General features: G+C 53.8%; 1 protein-coding gene across 3 annotated transcripts; it reads left to right on the top strand.

The window, feature by feature from the left end:
• Positions 1 to 3556: 3556 nt before the first annotated feature.
• Positions 3557 to 13076, top strand: LOC106996523 (TBC1 domain family member 3B-like). Of its 3 annotated transcripts, none has more exons than XM_028842901.2 (14): positions 3557 to 3628; positions 3791 to 3873; positions 5165 to 5204; positions 5691 to 5771; positions 6221 to 6328; positions 6657 to 6766; positions 8002 to 8050; positions 8576 to 8696; positions 9406 to 9500; positions 9885 to 9950; positions 10421 to 10520; positions 10890 to 11042; positions 12008 to 12370; positions 12556 to 13076. In XM_028842901.2, exons 1-14 carry the CDS (start codon positions 3557 to 3559, stop codon positions 12783 to 12785), a joined length of 1671 nt encoding a protein of 556 aa, XP_028698734.2. In that variant the 3' UTR covers positions 12786 to 13076. The 3 variants fall into 3 exon arrangements, with proteins under 3 accessions (XP_028698734.2, XP_077828735.1, XP_077828737.1); XM_077972609.1 differs by having other exon boundaries at positions 4982 to 5204; XM_077972611.1 differs by lacking the exon at positions 9885 to 9950.
• Positions 13077 to 15230: the final 2154 nt, after the last annotated feature.

The following is a 15230-nucleotide window of genomic DNA, read 5'->3' as shown; positions in this document are numbered from 1 at the left end:
AGATCTATACTCAGCCTCAGCCCTGGGGAGCTGCAAGACAGGCTGAGACCCGGATAGGTTTGGCTCTGTGTCCCCACCCAAAACTCATCTGGAATTGTAATCCTCCTGTGTCAAGGGAGGAACCTGGTGGGAGGGGATTGGATCTGGGGACAGTTTCCCCCGTGCTGCTCCCCTGAGAGTGAGGGAGTCCTCAGGAGAGCTGATGGTTTCAAAGTGTGGCACGTCCTCTTTCTCCACTCACTCCCTCCTGCCGCCTTGTGAAGAAGGTGCCTGTTTCCCCTTTACCTTCTGCCATGATTGTAAGTTCCCTGAAGTGCACGTCAATTAAACCTCTTTCCTTTATAAATTACCCAGTCTCGAGTATTTACAGAAGTGTGAAAACAAACTAGTACCCCTTCCCTGAGGTGCCTTCTCCTTAGGCATCCAGCTGCCCCATGCTCCTGTTCTACCTCCTGGTCTTTCTTTTGCCCTCATGAGGCCCAGGTGATCCACATGGCCAGCCCCACCCCATCCTACTGCAGCCCGTGTGGCTGCTGGAGAGGCCGCGCTCCTTTCCTCACCCCGAGGGGCCCTGATATGCTCTTTGGATCCTGGAGGAAACTGACCCCCTATTTTCACACTGGTGCAACTTCTTCCAAGACCTCAAAGCTGGACAACGTGAGTCAGTCTTTTTTAATGTCTCCACTTGCTAGGGCTGTCACTGGGACAGTCCTAGAGGGTAGTGCCACTGGATAAATGGATGAACAGATGGACAGTAGTCCAAGGACGATGTCCCTGTCTGTACTGACCTGGGTCCTTCCTCCAATAAGAAGCCTTCCTGAGTGAGTTTATATAGTCATCCCTTGGTATCCATGGAGGATTAGTTGTAGGGTCCCGGGGATGCCAAAATCCATGGATGCTCAAATCTCTGATATAACATGGCCTAGTATTTACATATAAGCTATGCACATCCTCCCATAGACGTTAGACCATTACTAGATTATTTATGATCTGTAACACAATGCAGATGCTACATAAACGGTTGTGATACTGTATTCTTTAGGGAATGATGACAAGAACAAAGTCTGCACATGTTCAGTAGAGACATAACCATGCAATTTATTTTCTGAATATTTTCCGTTTGCTGTTGCTGAATCCACAGATGCAGAGCTCCCGGTTATAACGGCCAAGTGTGCTTTGAGAGTAGGGTGGGTGAGGTTGCTAATGAGTACAGGGGAGCAGGTGTCGATCAGAGGTCCCTGCATTGGGGCATCTGGACTCCCTATCTCGGGACTTGAGACTCCGTTTGAATGGCACAGGCAGACTCAGCCCAGGTCAAAGTCCACCCCTTGAAGCTTCATTTTATCCCAAGCTCTTTCTGGACCCTGGAATTTGGCATCCCCTAGGCCCTGGCAGGAAGGACAGATGAACCAGATTTTAGATAACATGTCTAGAATAGAGTGAGGCCCTACTGTGTGCTTGGCACTTTCCCCACAGGATCCTCTAGCTAGAACATTCAAGGGTCATGGAGAGAAATACTCAGTTAAAATATCAGAAACTTAAAAAGAGATACCATTAGAGACACGCAAAAGACCGTTAGGTAATAGTAGTAGCATTTGTATTCTGAGATTCAACAGTAGTGGTCACTTCCCTCCACCCTTATGTGTATCCCAGACAACCCTGGGCGAGGAGGGCTGAGGTTAGGGAACACCCGTGGATGCTCTGATACTGGTCCTGGGCCTCGGGGGTGACAGTGATGAGGAACTGGGTGCACACATGAATGGGGAAGCCAGGCCTGGCCAGAGAAGGCACACACACGTGCACAGATGTGTTTACCCATGTACAGGTGTGCACGCATGCACACAAACACATTGCAGGCAGGCATGTGGCCGCCTCAGGCAGCGAAGGACCCCGTCTCTGGGCCCTGCTGACCCGGGCAAGGCCCCACTGTGATGCGTGCCATGACCTCAGAATGTCACTGGTGCTTAGCACCAATCCGCTCTCAGGCCTGCCTCTGTGTTCTACGGCAGTTACCCACGCACAGTGGTATCAGCTACACACGCACAGTGGTATCTGGGACCAGTTTTGTGGACTCAAAGGTTTTCTACCTGAGAGGCATAACGCAGGTCAGCCGATTCATCAGAATCAGGTGAGTGTGACCTGCTGTCTTCCCTCCAGGCTGACGTGGGGACAGTGGCTATGCTGTGGGCGGTGTTGGCCTCTGGGCAGCTACCGAGGAGGGTCATCCCTGAGCACTCCCCGGGTGCCCGTTCTACACTGCCAGTGTAGACGATTGGCTCTTTCGTCCTCATGGTGGCTTCATAGAGTGAGTGCCGTTCCCTAGTGTACCCATTTGACAGGTGAGACGTCTGGGGTCAGAGAGGCGGTAACTGTCAGGGAATCCAGACATGAACCTGGGTTTTGCTCTCACCCTTGCTGTGTACTGTGCTGGAATTCAGGCCTGAACCCTGTGACCTCCCTGCCCTAGATCCCAAGTCTTCCCAGTTTTCCCATCCCGACGGGGCAGAGCCTGGTCCTGGCAGAGTCACTGGGATGGATCCACTGTAGGTGTGGTGGATAGGAGGGTCCTCAGAACACCTCTGTGCTCTAAGTTGGGTCCTGATGGTGGCTGTGGGCCCCACTGAACACACAAGGTCCCTTGTCCGGGGGAGCCTTCTGCCCTTGGGCAGCTGTGGAAAATGAAGGAGCCCTGGAGGGCTGGCTCGGGGGAGACCATCTTCCCTTCTGTTCAAAGGGGTCCAGGCACTGGCGTCCTCTCCAAGTATTTCTTGCTCTGTCTGGTCCTCTCCAGGCCTCACCCTCCTTTTGCCCCGAGTGTTCCCAGGAGGAACTGTCCATCTAGGTGTTCTCCAGGATCAAGGACTCACGGTCCTTCCTCAGTAACCCAGGAAAATGAAGCCCCCTCCTGTAGGGACAGCTCAGAATGGTGGAGTCCACAGTCCCTCCCCAAGTGAGGGTTTCCACTAGCACAATAGATCATTTTCATACCCCAAACCGAACACCCTCCTGCTCAACTGGCATTATTCCTAAAGTGGCTTCTCTGTTCAGACTGAAGGGCCACGGGAGCCAAAGTGATGAGCGGAGAAGAACAGAGCAGTCAGGAGAAATCTTGATTCCTGTAGAAAACTGGGCATCTCTGTGGTCCCTGAGCATCTCAGGAGGCCGATTGTACAGAGACCTCTGATCGCTGACCCCAGTCTGCCTCCACATCCCTGGAATAGCCCACCATCGGCCCTTCACCCTTGGCAGGTGGACACCATTCAACCTGCTGGGGCAGGTGTGTCCCCATTTCATGGCAATTGGGGACAACTGGACTCTCTGTCCAGGTCGCACTGTCCTCAAGTCCTTGGGATGATGCCCACCCCTGCTTGGGGCTTGAGACTCCAGAGACTCATGCAGGTGTGGGCCACTGAGTCTGGCCCCTTTTTACCTGGGGACGGTGGTGGAATGGGGGTTACGCAGCCAGCCAGCATCTGGGAGCCCGGTGGGAGCGGTTCAGGTTTTCTCTGAAGCTCTCGGGTACAATGTAACTTTTAGATGATTTTTGGCTCACAGGATGGAAATCGCAGAGGATGCAGATAGTTTGCGGACACAGGAACGAGATAACATCATTATGAACTATGAGAAGGTACAGGTCGGTCTGCTCCTTGGAGGGAGGCCTCTTCCAGTGCACCCTGGTCAAAGGGTCCTGGGCTCCCTAGGAGCACAGGGTGGGCACGGGTGGCCACTACCTCCAGGCCCTTGCACTCTTTATCTTGGACCCCTCACCAAGCCTCCCTCTGGGTTACAGGGATACCGAGCTGGGCTGCCCGAGGACATGGGGCCTGAGCCTGTTGGAATCTACAGCAGCACTGATCGCTTCGGGATTCTGCAGTGAGTCCTCTGTGCTCCCCTCACCCCTGAAGCACCTGTCTCAGCTCAGGGATGGGTTTGCTTTCAGAAAGGCCTTTCTGAGGCAGGACTGTCTCACCACGTCAGGTCAACCTCCTTTCCAGGGTCAGAACTCCTCCCTGACTCCCCTGCAGGTCCAGCCCGAGGTTGCTGTTAGGCCAGAGGTGCGGGGCCCATCTAGGGAGCGGGTGGGAATGGAGACTGGGTTAGGTCAGGCCCCTGGACTCTCAGCAGTTCTGTTCACAAGTTAGCACAAGAGGAGCGGGGCAGCCTGAGGGTCTGGCCATGTCTACTTGGAGACAACCCCAGTGAGATCCATGTGTTGTGGCCACAGGGTGAGGGGACGCCTGGCCTAGCCTCAGGGCTGTTGTCCAGCAGGTCTCTGAGGGCCCACCTGCCCCTGTCCTCCCTCATTTCCCTAGAGCTACAGCCCTCACTGTCCCCATCGGGAAGATGGAAAGGCATGGAGACAGTGGGGGCTGTGGCCCTAGGGGAATGGGGGAGAAGACGGGCAGGGCCCCGTTCTGGGCATCTCATGTTAAGGCCAGGGAGGCAGCAGGGCTTGTGGCTACAGACCCTGGGTCTGGTGCTGGGAAGGGAGCTGGGGCCAGGTAAGAGGAGCCCAGCCAGGAGTCCATCCCTTAGGGATCATAGGATGGAGAGACAGAGGATCCCGGGGGAGGTAGGGTGGGAGGGAGCTGATGAGCGGTGCCACTTCTGAAACGCAGGGTGTGTGGGTCAGGTGCAGGGAGAGGCAGGTGGATGCTGGGAGGTCAGAACTTGCAAGGGCCTTGGGGCTGTCAAGTGGGATGGGCCCCTGGTGCACCAGGAGTACACCGGGCAGCTCTCAGGGCAGGCTCCCTTGACCCTGGTGGGGTGATGCAGTCACTCCCTGAGGGACTCCTGTGAGGGCCCTGTCGCCCACCCTGGGCGGCCCCCATCCCATCTTAGGCCTGACCTTTCTCAGCTCCAGCAGAAAGCACCACCTCGAGTCCAGGACAGGCAGCCCCATTGTGCAGCCTGACCGCCCCCCACGCCAGGGGCCCCAGTAACCCCGTGCAGACTGGACCCGCGCTCCTTCTTCTCCCAGCTCCTGCCCCTCTTGGGAGTCAGCCCCACAGGAAGGCCCTTGTCCTCCCTTCCCTGTGTCTTCTCCTGGGCTGAGCCCTGAGCTGGATAGGGACAGAGCCTGTCCTTTCTGGGGGTTGGCTCCCAGTCTGGGGCAGCTCCAGGCCCTGTGCAGGTCCTCAGTTCTGCCTGGGTTGCCTTACAGTGAGACAGAGCTGCCTCCTGCCACTGCTCGGGAGGTGAAGGTAAGAACCTGATGCATGGAGGGGCTGGTTCAGGGGATTGGGGACTGGGCGAGTGGTCGGTGAGGCAGAGGAGGCAGCTGGCCGGGGTGATGGCCGGTGAGGGAAACATGCTATCACTGGGAGGGGCAGCACTCCCTGCTGGATCTGACCCCAAGTTGCGGTAACTTGGACAGTTTGATAACATTCCAAAATGAGAACCATAGTTGTGGCCTGGGGGTGGCCAGGACCCCACCCAGAGGCTGGGACCTGACCTAAGACTGGTGTGTCTGTGGCCTGAGGATGGCACCTCCCGGGGTCCCAAAGCCAGCCCACGGGCGCTCATTTGCTCAAAGGCTCTCAGCCCTTAGGGTCTGCCCTTCCCTGGTTCCCTCCAGCTGGGTCCACCAGGGCTCCAGAGCCCAAGACCCAGCATTCATGGGCGGCTCTGGGAAGCCTGGCAGCTCCCCTAATGCCAACATTTCTCATTTGACATTTCTCATTTGACAGCAAATGCGGCGGGAGATAACACGAAAGAGCAAGTGGATGGAAATGCTGCGACAATGGGAGACATATAAGAACAGTGAAAAGGTAATTGGAGGGAGAGGCCCCCGGAACCACTTTTTGCAGAGACAGGGGACAGGCACCCATGGCTGTGACCTGGCACCGTCAGGCTCTCAGAGGGCGGGTGGCACACTGTCCTCACCCAGAGGACTGCAGGCCTGGTCGCCAGATTTCCTGCCTATTTATGGAAGCGTCACCTTGCTGGGAGGGAATCTGAATCTAGCGCTGGGACCACCCGGAGCTCAAGGCTAGGGATGCCCTGGTGACCCAAAGGAAGGAGAATGTTCAGATCAGAGTCCCAACTCTGAGTGTCCATGCACTTTTTCAATCCTGGGAAGGGAGACCCTGTCCCAGCTTTATGTCACCTCTAATGAGGAATCACGGCGTCAAAACCAACCATTTCCAGAATCCTCAGGCTCTGGTCCTCACTGGGGTCGCCCCGTGGCCTGTGACACCAGGTTGTTTTCTGCCCACAGCTGACAGATCGAGTATATAAGGGCATTCCCATGAACATCCGGGGCCAAGTGTGGTCAGTCCTGCTGAACATACAGGAAGTCAAGTCGAAAAACCCCAGAACATACAAGGTACGCTCAGGCAGAGCACAACAAACAGGACATGCTGTGTCGGGAGCCCAGGTCTCCAGCTGGAGGGAGCATCAAGCCCAGCCTGAGGGTGGGTGGGATGGTCAGATGCACATCCTGGGCACGGACGGTGACGTAGTCACCACAGACAAACTCGGCTCCGGTGACCCTCCCCGACTTCAGTAACAAGCCAAAAAGTAGCTTTGTGCACAAAGAAACCTTCCTGCTTTCCTTCCTTCCCGGAGTGCTGACTGTGGGCCGACTGCCATTTGGGGCAGGGAGTCTTCCATCTGTTCTGAGGCTGCTTCCTCCTCTTGGCCCTGCCCTACAGGTCATGAAGGAGAAGGGCAAGAGGTCATCTGAACACATCCACCAGATCGACCTGGACGTGAGGGGGACACTAAGGACTCACATCTTCTTAAGGGATCGCTACGGAACCAAGTAAGCCTATGGGAGCCACAGGATCTCAGCACACATGGAGTGAACGAAAGGGATGGGGGCTTCCCCGGAGCAGAAGCCAGGGTCACCCAGGAGGGAAGACAGAGCTGCCAAGAGGTCTCCTGGCCCAGGGAGCAGCTGGCACCATGAAATAAGCGCCTCCCTGGTTCCAAGCCCTGGGCCAGACTGGAACACGTGGGGCCAGAACCCAGGAGGATCCTGAGGAGACAGAAGGCAGCAAACAAAATCATGCACAATGGTGAAAGGTGCTCTCCCGGACCCACGGGGACCCACGGTAGGACTCACGGGAGGGTGGCAGGACAGAGGGCCCTAGAGCCTCCCGAGGTAACACTGACATCACCAAATGCTGGGGCAATTAGGGGTCCTGGAAACTGTCATCCTTGTCTGCTGGGAACATGATATGGCACAGCCACTTTGGCAGCCAGTTGGGCAGTGGCTCACAAAGCTCAATGCACTTCAACCACGTGTCCCCAAAGTGTCTCAGATATTGAACCCACTGATTTGAAAACTGACATCCACATAAGATGTTCACTACCTAATTCATTATCACTCATACACGGAGACGTAGGGGATGGCCTTCAACACGGGAATGGGGAGAGCAAGGCTGGTCCTCCCACCAAACGGAAGACCCAGTGAGAAAAGGGAACGAGCCAGTGATGGCCGGATGAACGTGGGTGGATCCTACATGCATTTTGCTGAGGGAAAGGAGCCAGACACAATAAGCTACCACATAGGATTCCCATTCCTGGACCATTCTGGAAAAGGCCAAACCATAGGGACTGAGAAGCAGTCTGGGTGGCTAGGTGCTGACAGATCGGGGAGAGGCTGGGTGCATAGGGGCCACCCTGGAGACTTGGAAGATGAAGGAGTCACTTTAGGAGGGGCTGAAGTGGTGGCCGGGAGACTCTGCCCATTGGTTTAGAACCGTGGAGGAACTGTACATCCAAAGACTGAACTGACGTGTGTGCAAACTGAAAAAAAATAAAGAAAATCATTCAGAGTGAAAAGGATCAGGCAAGTCACTGTACAACTGGGCTATCTGCATGTCACAGATGTGGATTTTACTGAAACATTTCCTCAAAGGACCTGAAGAGCTCACTGCTTATCTGGTGAATCATCTGAACCTGAAATGGGGTTTGTTGTTAGGCTTTGTGGACAAAGTGAAACCAACGGCATCTGCACAAAACAAACAAAAGCCTCCTTTCTCTGTTTCCTAGGCAGCGGGAACTATTCTACATCCTCCTGGCATATTCGGAGTATAACCCGGTGAGTATTCCCGGCAGTGACGTTCCCGGGCAGTATTTCCCTGTTCACAGGAGTGGGTGTCTGGTGGGGGTGTCGCTGCTTCTTTTAAAGTTAGTATTTGTGACCCACCAGGATATAGGAGGTAGGACTCCAGCTCACTGCTGGCATAAACCTGCAAGCAAGGAGGTGGTCTCAAGGGGTGTAGCTGAGACACAAAGGAGTCAGGGCCTGGACTCCTGGTGTCACCTGGGTCTGACCACCACTTCTCAGCACAAGAAATGATGCCCTCCTCCTGGGGCTGCCCCAAAGCCCAGGAGCTTGGCGGAGTCACACGCAGGACGGTGCCATCAGGAGACATTTTGGACAAGGTGCTGAAGTGCCTGATGGACTTGGCTCTTGTCATGAAATGAATTTGCATCCTGAGGAAGCCTCTTCTTCAGAGGAAGCCTCCCCAGTCACCTCTGCCCTCTCCAATGACATGAGTCCTCCCAGGTGACCTCAGTCCTCCCAGGTGATGTCCTTTCACGGTGACTCTGGCTCTTGCAGGAGGTGGGCTACTGCAGGGACCTGAGCCACATCGCGGCCTTGTTCCTCCTGTATCTGCCTGAGGAGGATGCATTCTGGGCACTGGTGCAGCTGCTGGCCAGGGAGAGGCACTCTCTGCAGGGTAGGTGGACAGCTGCCCCCAAGACTTCATGCAGTGAGTCGCGGGGGCAGCCACCCTGGCCACATGATGTCAGCTTTCAGCCAAGGCACCTTCCTGGTGTTGCCAGCTTGTTGGGAGCCTTTAGGATGTCTCTGCTGAGGGTCCCACGGGAGTTCGCGGCTGACCCCCAAAGCCCAAGTCAGACGCCTTTCATCCCCATCAGCGGAGGGCATCTCATCCTCCCCGTGGCCACCCTCTGTGTCCTGCAGCCACGCCCTCCGGCTCTCTGTGCAGCTGACTGTCTCCTCTCTGAGAGTCCTCCTGCCCTCCAGCTACCCGGGCTCCAGTTGCCCTTGGTGCCCACAAATGGGCCGACCAAGCCCAGGTGGCAGCATCTCCCCATCCTGTGTCCCCTGGCCCGACTTCACTTCCAGGAGATGACCAGGAAGCCCAGCACCCACCCTGTTCTGGCCACCTTTTTGTGGCCTCAAAGTCAGGCTTGCCCTTTTTGCACCCTGGTCCAGGAGGCGTCCAGGGGAACCTCCAGCCAGGCTCCAGGGGATGTTCCTGCCCCACCTCCCCAGGGCAAAGGCTGCATGGTGAGGTCATCAGATGGGAGGGTGGGAGGCCTTGCGGTTTTGGGGCCTCTGCAGCTGCCCAGCTCTTCCAGCTGATGGCTCCACATCTTGGGGGAAGGCTCTGATTTCATGACGGGCTGGGGGCTTCTCAGGATTCCACAGTTCAAATGGCGGAACAGTCCAGGGACTCCAAGACCATCAGGAGCATGTGGTCCCCACGTCACAACCCAAGACCATGTGGCATCTGGTGAGTTTATGGTCCCCTCGGTTCTTCCCCAGAGGCCCTCCCTCTCGTGGGGCTGAAGGAACGGGGCCTGGAGCCCCTCGTGGGGCTGGTGACTGGCTGAGTCCAACCAGGGCCTGACCTGGGACGTCGGGTTCTCCATGGGCTGGGAGTTGGTTTCCTTTCCTGCCCTGGAGGAGACAGAGGCACAGGGATGGGGGCCCAGCTCCCGCAGAGCAGGGCAAAGGGCAGTGTGTCCACGGGGAGTGTGGGAAGGGGCCGGTGTTGTGGGGAGCCCTGGACACCGCCCAGTGTTCTGCACTAGGGGAAGGGTCTTCAGAGGCCCTGGAAGAGGGAGGTTTTTAGGGCAGCCCAGGGGGCCCTGAGCACCTCTGTTCCTCCCATCAGGACAAGGAAGGTCTTTGCGCGCAGGATTCCTCCTTAGGCTGGCTTCTCCAGATATTGAATGATGGGGTAAGAAGGCACAGGGAGACCCTGGCTCAGGGACCCTCCTTGCCCTGCAGTGCCCTGCTTCCCCAGCCTGGGGGTCTGGCTCACCCACAGCCCACAGGAGGCTCTGCCCACAAGGGGGTCCCCACAGGACACGCAAACAAAACCCTCTGCCCAAGAGGGGTCATCCCAGGGCAAAGGCTGGGGCTCAGGCCCAGTCTCATGGGCAGACAGGGCCAGGACCCGACTTGAGAGAGCTGAGGGAAGCCTCATGCCCTGGGCAAGCCCCTCTCTCCAGGAGCCACATTCCCCCTCAAATGAATGTCCCCCATGAGGAGCTGCAAGACCTTGTCTGACCCAGCGTCCTGGAGGGCTCAGGTGACCCTCATGGGGAAGGTCACTGACTCTGGGGACTGAAGCCCCAATGGACCCAGCTCGAGCCACCAGCCCCAGCCTGGAAGGGCCAGGTTCTCCCACACCTGCTGTCCCCACAGATCTCTCTTGGGCTCATCCTGCGCCTGTGGGATGTGTATTTGCTGGAAGGAGAACAAGTGTTGATGCCGATGACAAGCATTGCCTTTAAAGTTCAGCGGAGTAAGTGTACATGTGCCCAGTGGCGCCTGGGAAGCCCTGGGGTCAGACCCAGACTGCCTGGAGTCCAGCTTCCTCACACTGTCCTCATGATCCTCTGTTCTGGTCCGGAGGGAGGTCTGGCCAGGTGGGCTGGGCAGGGGACTGAGACACCGAGCCCATCCTCCACATGACCCAGATGGAAGTCAGGAGTGTCGTGAGCACTTCCTTACCCAAGTTGCCCTCCAGCCACAGTCTCTTGTGCACATCTGGGCCCCTGGGGTGGCCAAAAAGGATCCTGCACAGCCCAGTGGGAGACTGAAGTGGCCACGGGGTATCAGCTGTGCCCCCTCCCAGGGAACCCTCCTGGCCTGATGTCCACCCTGTCCCTAGAGCGCCTCATGAAGACATCCAGGTCTGGCCTGTGGGCACGGTTTCGGAACCTGTTCTTCCACACCTGGGAGTTGGATGATGACTCTGTGCTCAAGCATCTTAGGGCCTCTACGAAGAAACTAACGAGGAAGCAAGGAGACCTGCCACCCCCAGGTGGGCTCCAGTGCCATGTCCCCTCCCATATCACCCTCTGGGGCAGTCAATAGTGGGGGAGTGCCCGAGACCCGAAACCCTAGTACCTGGGCCTTCCTCTTCAGCTTTTTTTCCTCCTGGACTCTAAGAAAATACAGGAGGCCCACCGGTCCTCAGGGCAGGTGCTCAGTGCGTGTGTACTGGATGTGTTGTGCATGCAGGAGGAGGATGTGGGCATGACCCTCCAACAAGCCCCCTCCCACTTTCCGCAGTGTCTCTGTCTCCCCCTCACAGGGCCCTCTAGGGCACTAGATGAGCCAGACCCATTTGTGGGAAACCCCGCCCCTCCCTGCAAGCACCCACAGCCTCAGAGAGCAACAGAGGCCCCTCATTGCTGCACGCTCCTCCAAGGTTGCCAGGACAACCAGCCTTGAGCCAGGGAGACAAGGGAATCGGGTGTTCCTGACCCCAGAGCATTCAGGGAGAGGGCACAGGCAGGACCCCGGGCCCAGAGCCAAGATTTCAGCCAGATGTGGGAATGGTCAGTCCTGGCATGGACTGGACAGCCCAGGAGGGCAGAGGATGACCCATGTCAAGGCCCAATCACCCACTGCGTAGATGGATCCCCATGAGAGGTGGCAAGGGGCTGGGTGACATCCAAATCCCCTCCCACCTGAGTTCTCACTAGGGGTTGTATCCCTGGCGCAAGAGCCCTGGGACGAGCGTGTGTGGTAGGAATCCCCCAGCCAGTCCGAACCCTGGGGGCAGTGCCAGGAGCCACCTGTCTTGCCCTAACAGCTTCCCCACGCCAGGTGGCACACACCCCTCCCTCTGGGATCAGCAGACTACAGGCGTGTCCTCAGTGTCAGGCCCCGGGGGCCACACAGAGACCCCGAGGACTCCAGAGACCCGGGCAGGTGGGGCCCAGCCAGGAAAGGCCTGCATGGGCTCATTAGAGACGCTGACCACGTCTGTTTTCCTTTCAGCCAAACCCGAGCAAGTGTCCTCAACACCCAGGCCTGTGCCGGCTTCACATGGCAGGATGACCCTCTGCAATGGGGACAGGCAGGCCCCTCCAGGCCCACCAGCCCGGTTCCAGCGGCCCATTTGGCTAGTTTCCCCACCATGGGCACCTCGTTCTTCCACATCCTGTCCTGGTGGGGCTGTCCGGGAAGACACCTACCCTGTGGGCACTCAGGGTGTGCCCAGCCCAGCCCAGGCTCAGAGAAGACCTCAGGGTTCCTGGAGATTCCTGGAGTGGAACTCGATGCCCCGGCTCCCGACGGACCTGGATGTAGGGGGCCCTTGGTTCCCCCATTATGATTTCGAACAGAGCTGCTTGGTCCGTGTTCCTTCTGAATGTGTCCTGGACAGCCCCGGGACTATGGGACAGGGCTAGCCTGGGAAGCCCATGGGGACCCTGACACCAAGCCCTGCCAAGGCCATCAGGACTGAGGGAGATCCGGAGACATCCCACTGCAACAGGGCACCCCATCTGCGGACAAGAGACTTGCACCCAATTTCTACAATGGCACCGTATCCCAGGAAGACCAGCTGGCCACCTGCTGGCAGGTGGAACACCCTGCGGAGGGGGTGAGATTGGCTTTCACTGCACTGAGCCACAATGTGGACATGGACTTCCAGCCCTGCCCTGCACCCAGCACTGATTCCAACCAGGACAGCTCCTTAACAGCTATGCACGAGCAGCAGTGCGCTCCCACCTCAGGGCCTTGCCTGTGCCACCTCTACTTTGAAAGTTCTTAGTTCCCTCCAGGCTTCTAGAAGCATCTGGGCCAGGGCTCATGGCTGGATAATTTCCCGAGGCTTAACAACCCAAGCAAGCTTTGCCTCTTCGCTTTATTTTTTGTTAAACTTATGAAAATTGATTAAGAAAGTGTGCAGCTCGAAAGACCTTCACAGATGGAACACACCAGCCCCCAGATCACAAAGCCAACCATGCCCAGCCCCTCCCAGCACCCCCAGCCGTGTGACCAGCTTTCTGAATTCTGATGACACCATGTGCCTGCCTTTGTATTTTCAACTCATAGACGATTAACCCCCTTCCTGTTTTAAAATAAATGTTTTCTGTTGAAATTATTTTAGAGATACAGAAATATTGAAAAGGCACTACAGTGGCCTCCTACACCTTCCATCCAGCTGCCCCTAAGTATGACGTTTTGCAGTACCATGGCACATAAGAAATTTAGGCCGGATGTGGTGACTGACACGTATAATCTCAGCAATTTGAGAGGTCAAGGCGGGAGGTTCAGGTTCACTTGAGTCTGGAAGTCTGAGACCAGCCTGGGAAACACAGGTGAACTCTGTCCCTAGAGAAAAGTCAAAGAAATTAGCCAGGCCTGGTGGCGTGTGTCTATGGTCCCACCTAGTGAGGACCTTGAGGCAGGAGGACTGCTGCAGCCCATGACTTCCAGGAAGCAGTGAGCCATGATTGCACCACTGAAGAATAGAAAGGTAAATATTTGAAGTGTTACTTTATGCCACTAGGGAAAGCAAGAAGACTTTTAATCTTATACCATCAGTATTAAGGTATACAGTTTTCTAAAAATTTATCTCTGCAGTTCAATAAGAAAAAATTCCTGCACATTATATTTGATAGAGTAAATAAAGAAAAAAATAAAAACATTAAAGGAAATGTCAGTATTAGACTCACGCACTTTTCAAAGCATTACTAAAGAGCATCTCACATTTCTGTTTAAAACACTTGTACCATTGCATAATTAAGTACGAAGATGAGAGTTATTTGAGGTGTTTAAAAGTTGGTGGTGCCACATCTAACTGGTGTAAACTAGATAAAAATCACTATAAAAAAGTTCAAATTCCATGCAAATGTAAAGATTATACAATCTTATTAAATTGTTAGACATTTTTTCCCAACTACCAAATGGGTAACATCATGTCTATAATTAGCAATAAGAAAATTCTATTTGCACACTCTTCAAAGTCCATTTTTAAAATTTTATACACATCATCTCTCATTTAGAAAATGAACATTTCAATATGCTTATTACACCTAGGAAGAAAAATGTTCAATTTTATAATCTCAAAATTTTTGCTAGTCATTAAAATAAATCAAAGCATTCAGCATCAAAGGATATACAGATACACACTCTTAAGTAATTCATATACCAGGACCAGAGTATTAGAGGCCTAAGCTGCTCATTTCATAAGACAGGGGACCCTTGTAGTATTTATTTTAAAAAGAAATAGCCCCATTCAACAAGGGAAAGATCATAATTTAAAATTAGAAACTAAAAGAAAAATAAGCCTTAAAGCTTCAGTGTATGAATATCTACCATTAAAAATAATGAGAAATAGACACTCGGGACATCAGACATACTGACCCTTCAAAGGAACATGGATACAAATATGTAACACCCAATCAAATGGTACCAACACCATGATCCTGTGTGACAGCAAATAGTGACCAAATCTAAAGAATTCCCAAAGTTGTATTGAAATATATTTTTCTGAAGGTTTTTAAGCGAGTTACAAAACAACCTTACTTCAATTTTACTGTGTCCCAGTAAATAAAAATGAAAATAAATAAATGGGTGATAGGAATTCAGCAGAAAATGAGAAACAAAGTGATCATCACAAAATGTATTATTGGGGCCAAAATCCAACTAACTAAAGGTGTTGAAAATATAAAGAGTTTCCTACAGATTAATTTTATTCACTAAATGTATACCAACATTCACTATCAATACTAATATTCTTTTATATATTGATAATACCTGAAAATTTTCCAGAACAGAAGACCCAAAGCCGCTGACTGAAGAACCACTATAAATCAGAGTAAATAAACATATACACCAAGGGACGTTAATAAAACTATAGAAAACTAAGGGAAAGAAATGAACATTTTAAAAACAAAAGGCAAGTTATCAAATGAAAAACTAGATAACTAAATAAAGCCAGAAAACATTTTTTAAAAGATTTCCATTAAAGGGGACACCAAACAATTTTCCTTGGGTAATAGGAAAACGATTCCAGAAGGAAGCTCAGAACTGGAGAAAAACATGAAGAGCGATAAACATGGAGGCACACTGAATATATAATGAACGTATAAAACGTTAATGCCTTCCCACTCCTTTACAACGCAAATGACCATTTACATTAAAGATTAAAACACTGGTTGGTTTGTGAATGTGTGTAGCTTTCTGATAAAACTATAACAAAGACTGGAAA

This window comes from Macaca mulatta, chromosome 16 (genome assembly GCF_049350105.2).
Source record: "Macaca mulatta isolate MMU2019108-1 chromosome 16, T2T-MMU8v2.0, whole genome shotgun sequence".
In the NCBI taxonomy this organism is placed as follows: Eukaryota; Metazoa; Chordata; class Mammalia; order Primates; family Cercopithecidae; genus Macaca; species Macaca mulatta.
This window is presented reverse-complemented; position numbering and strand designations above follow the sequence as displayed.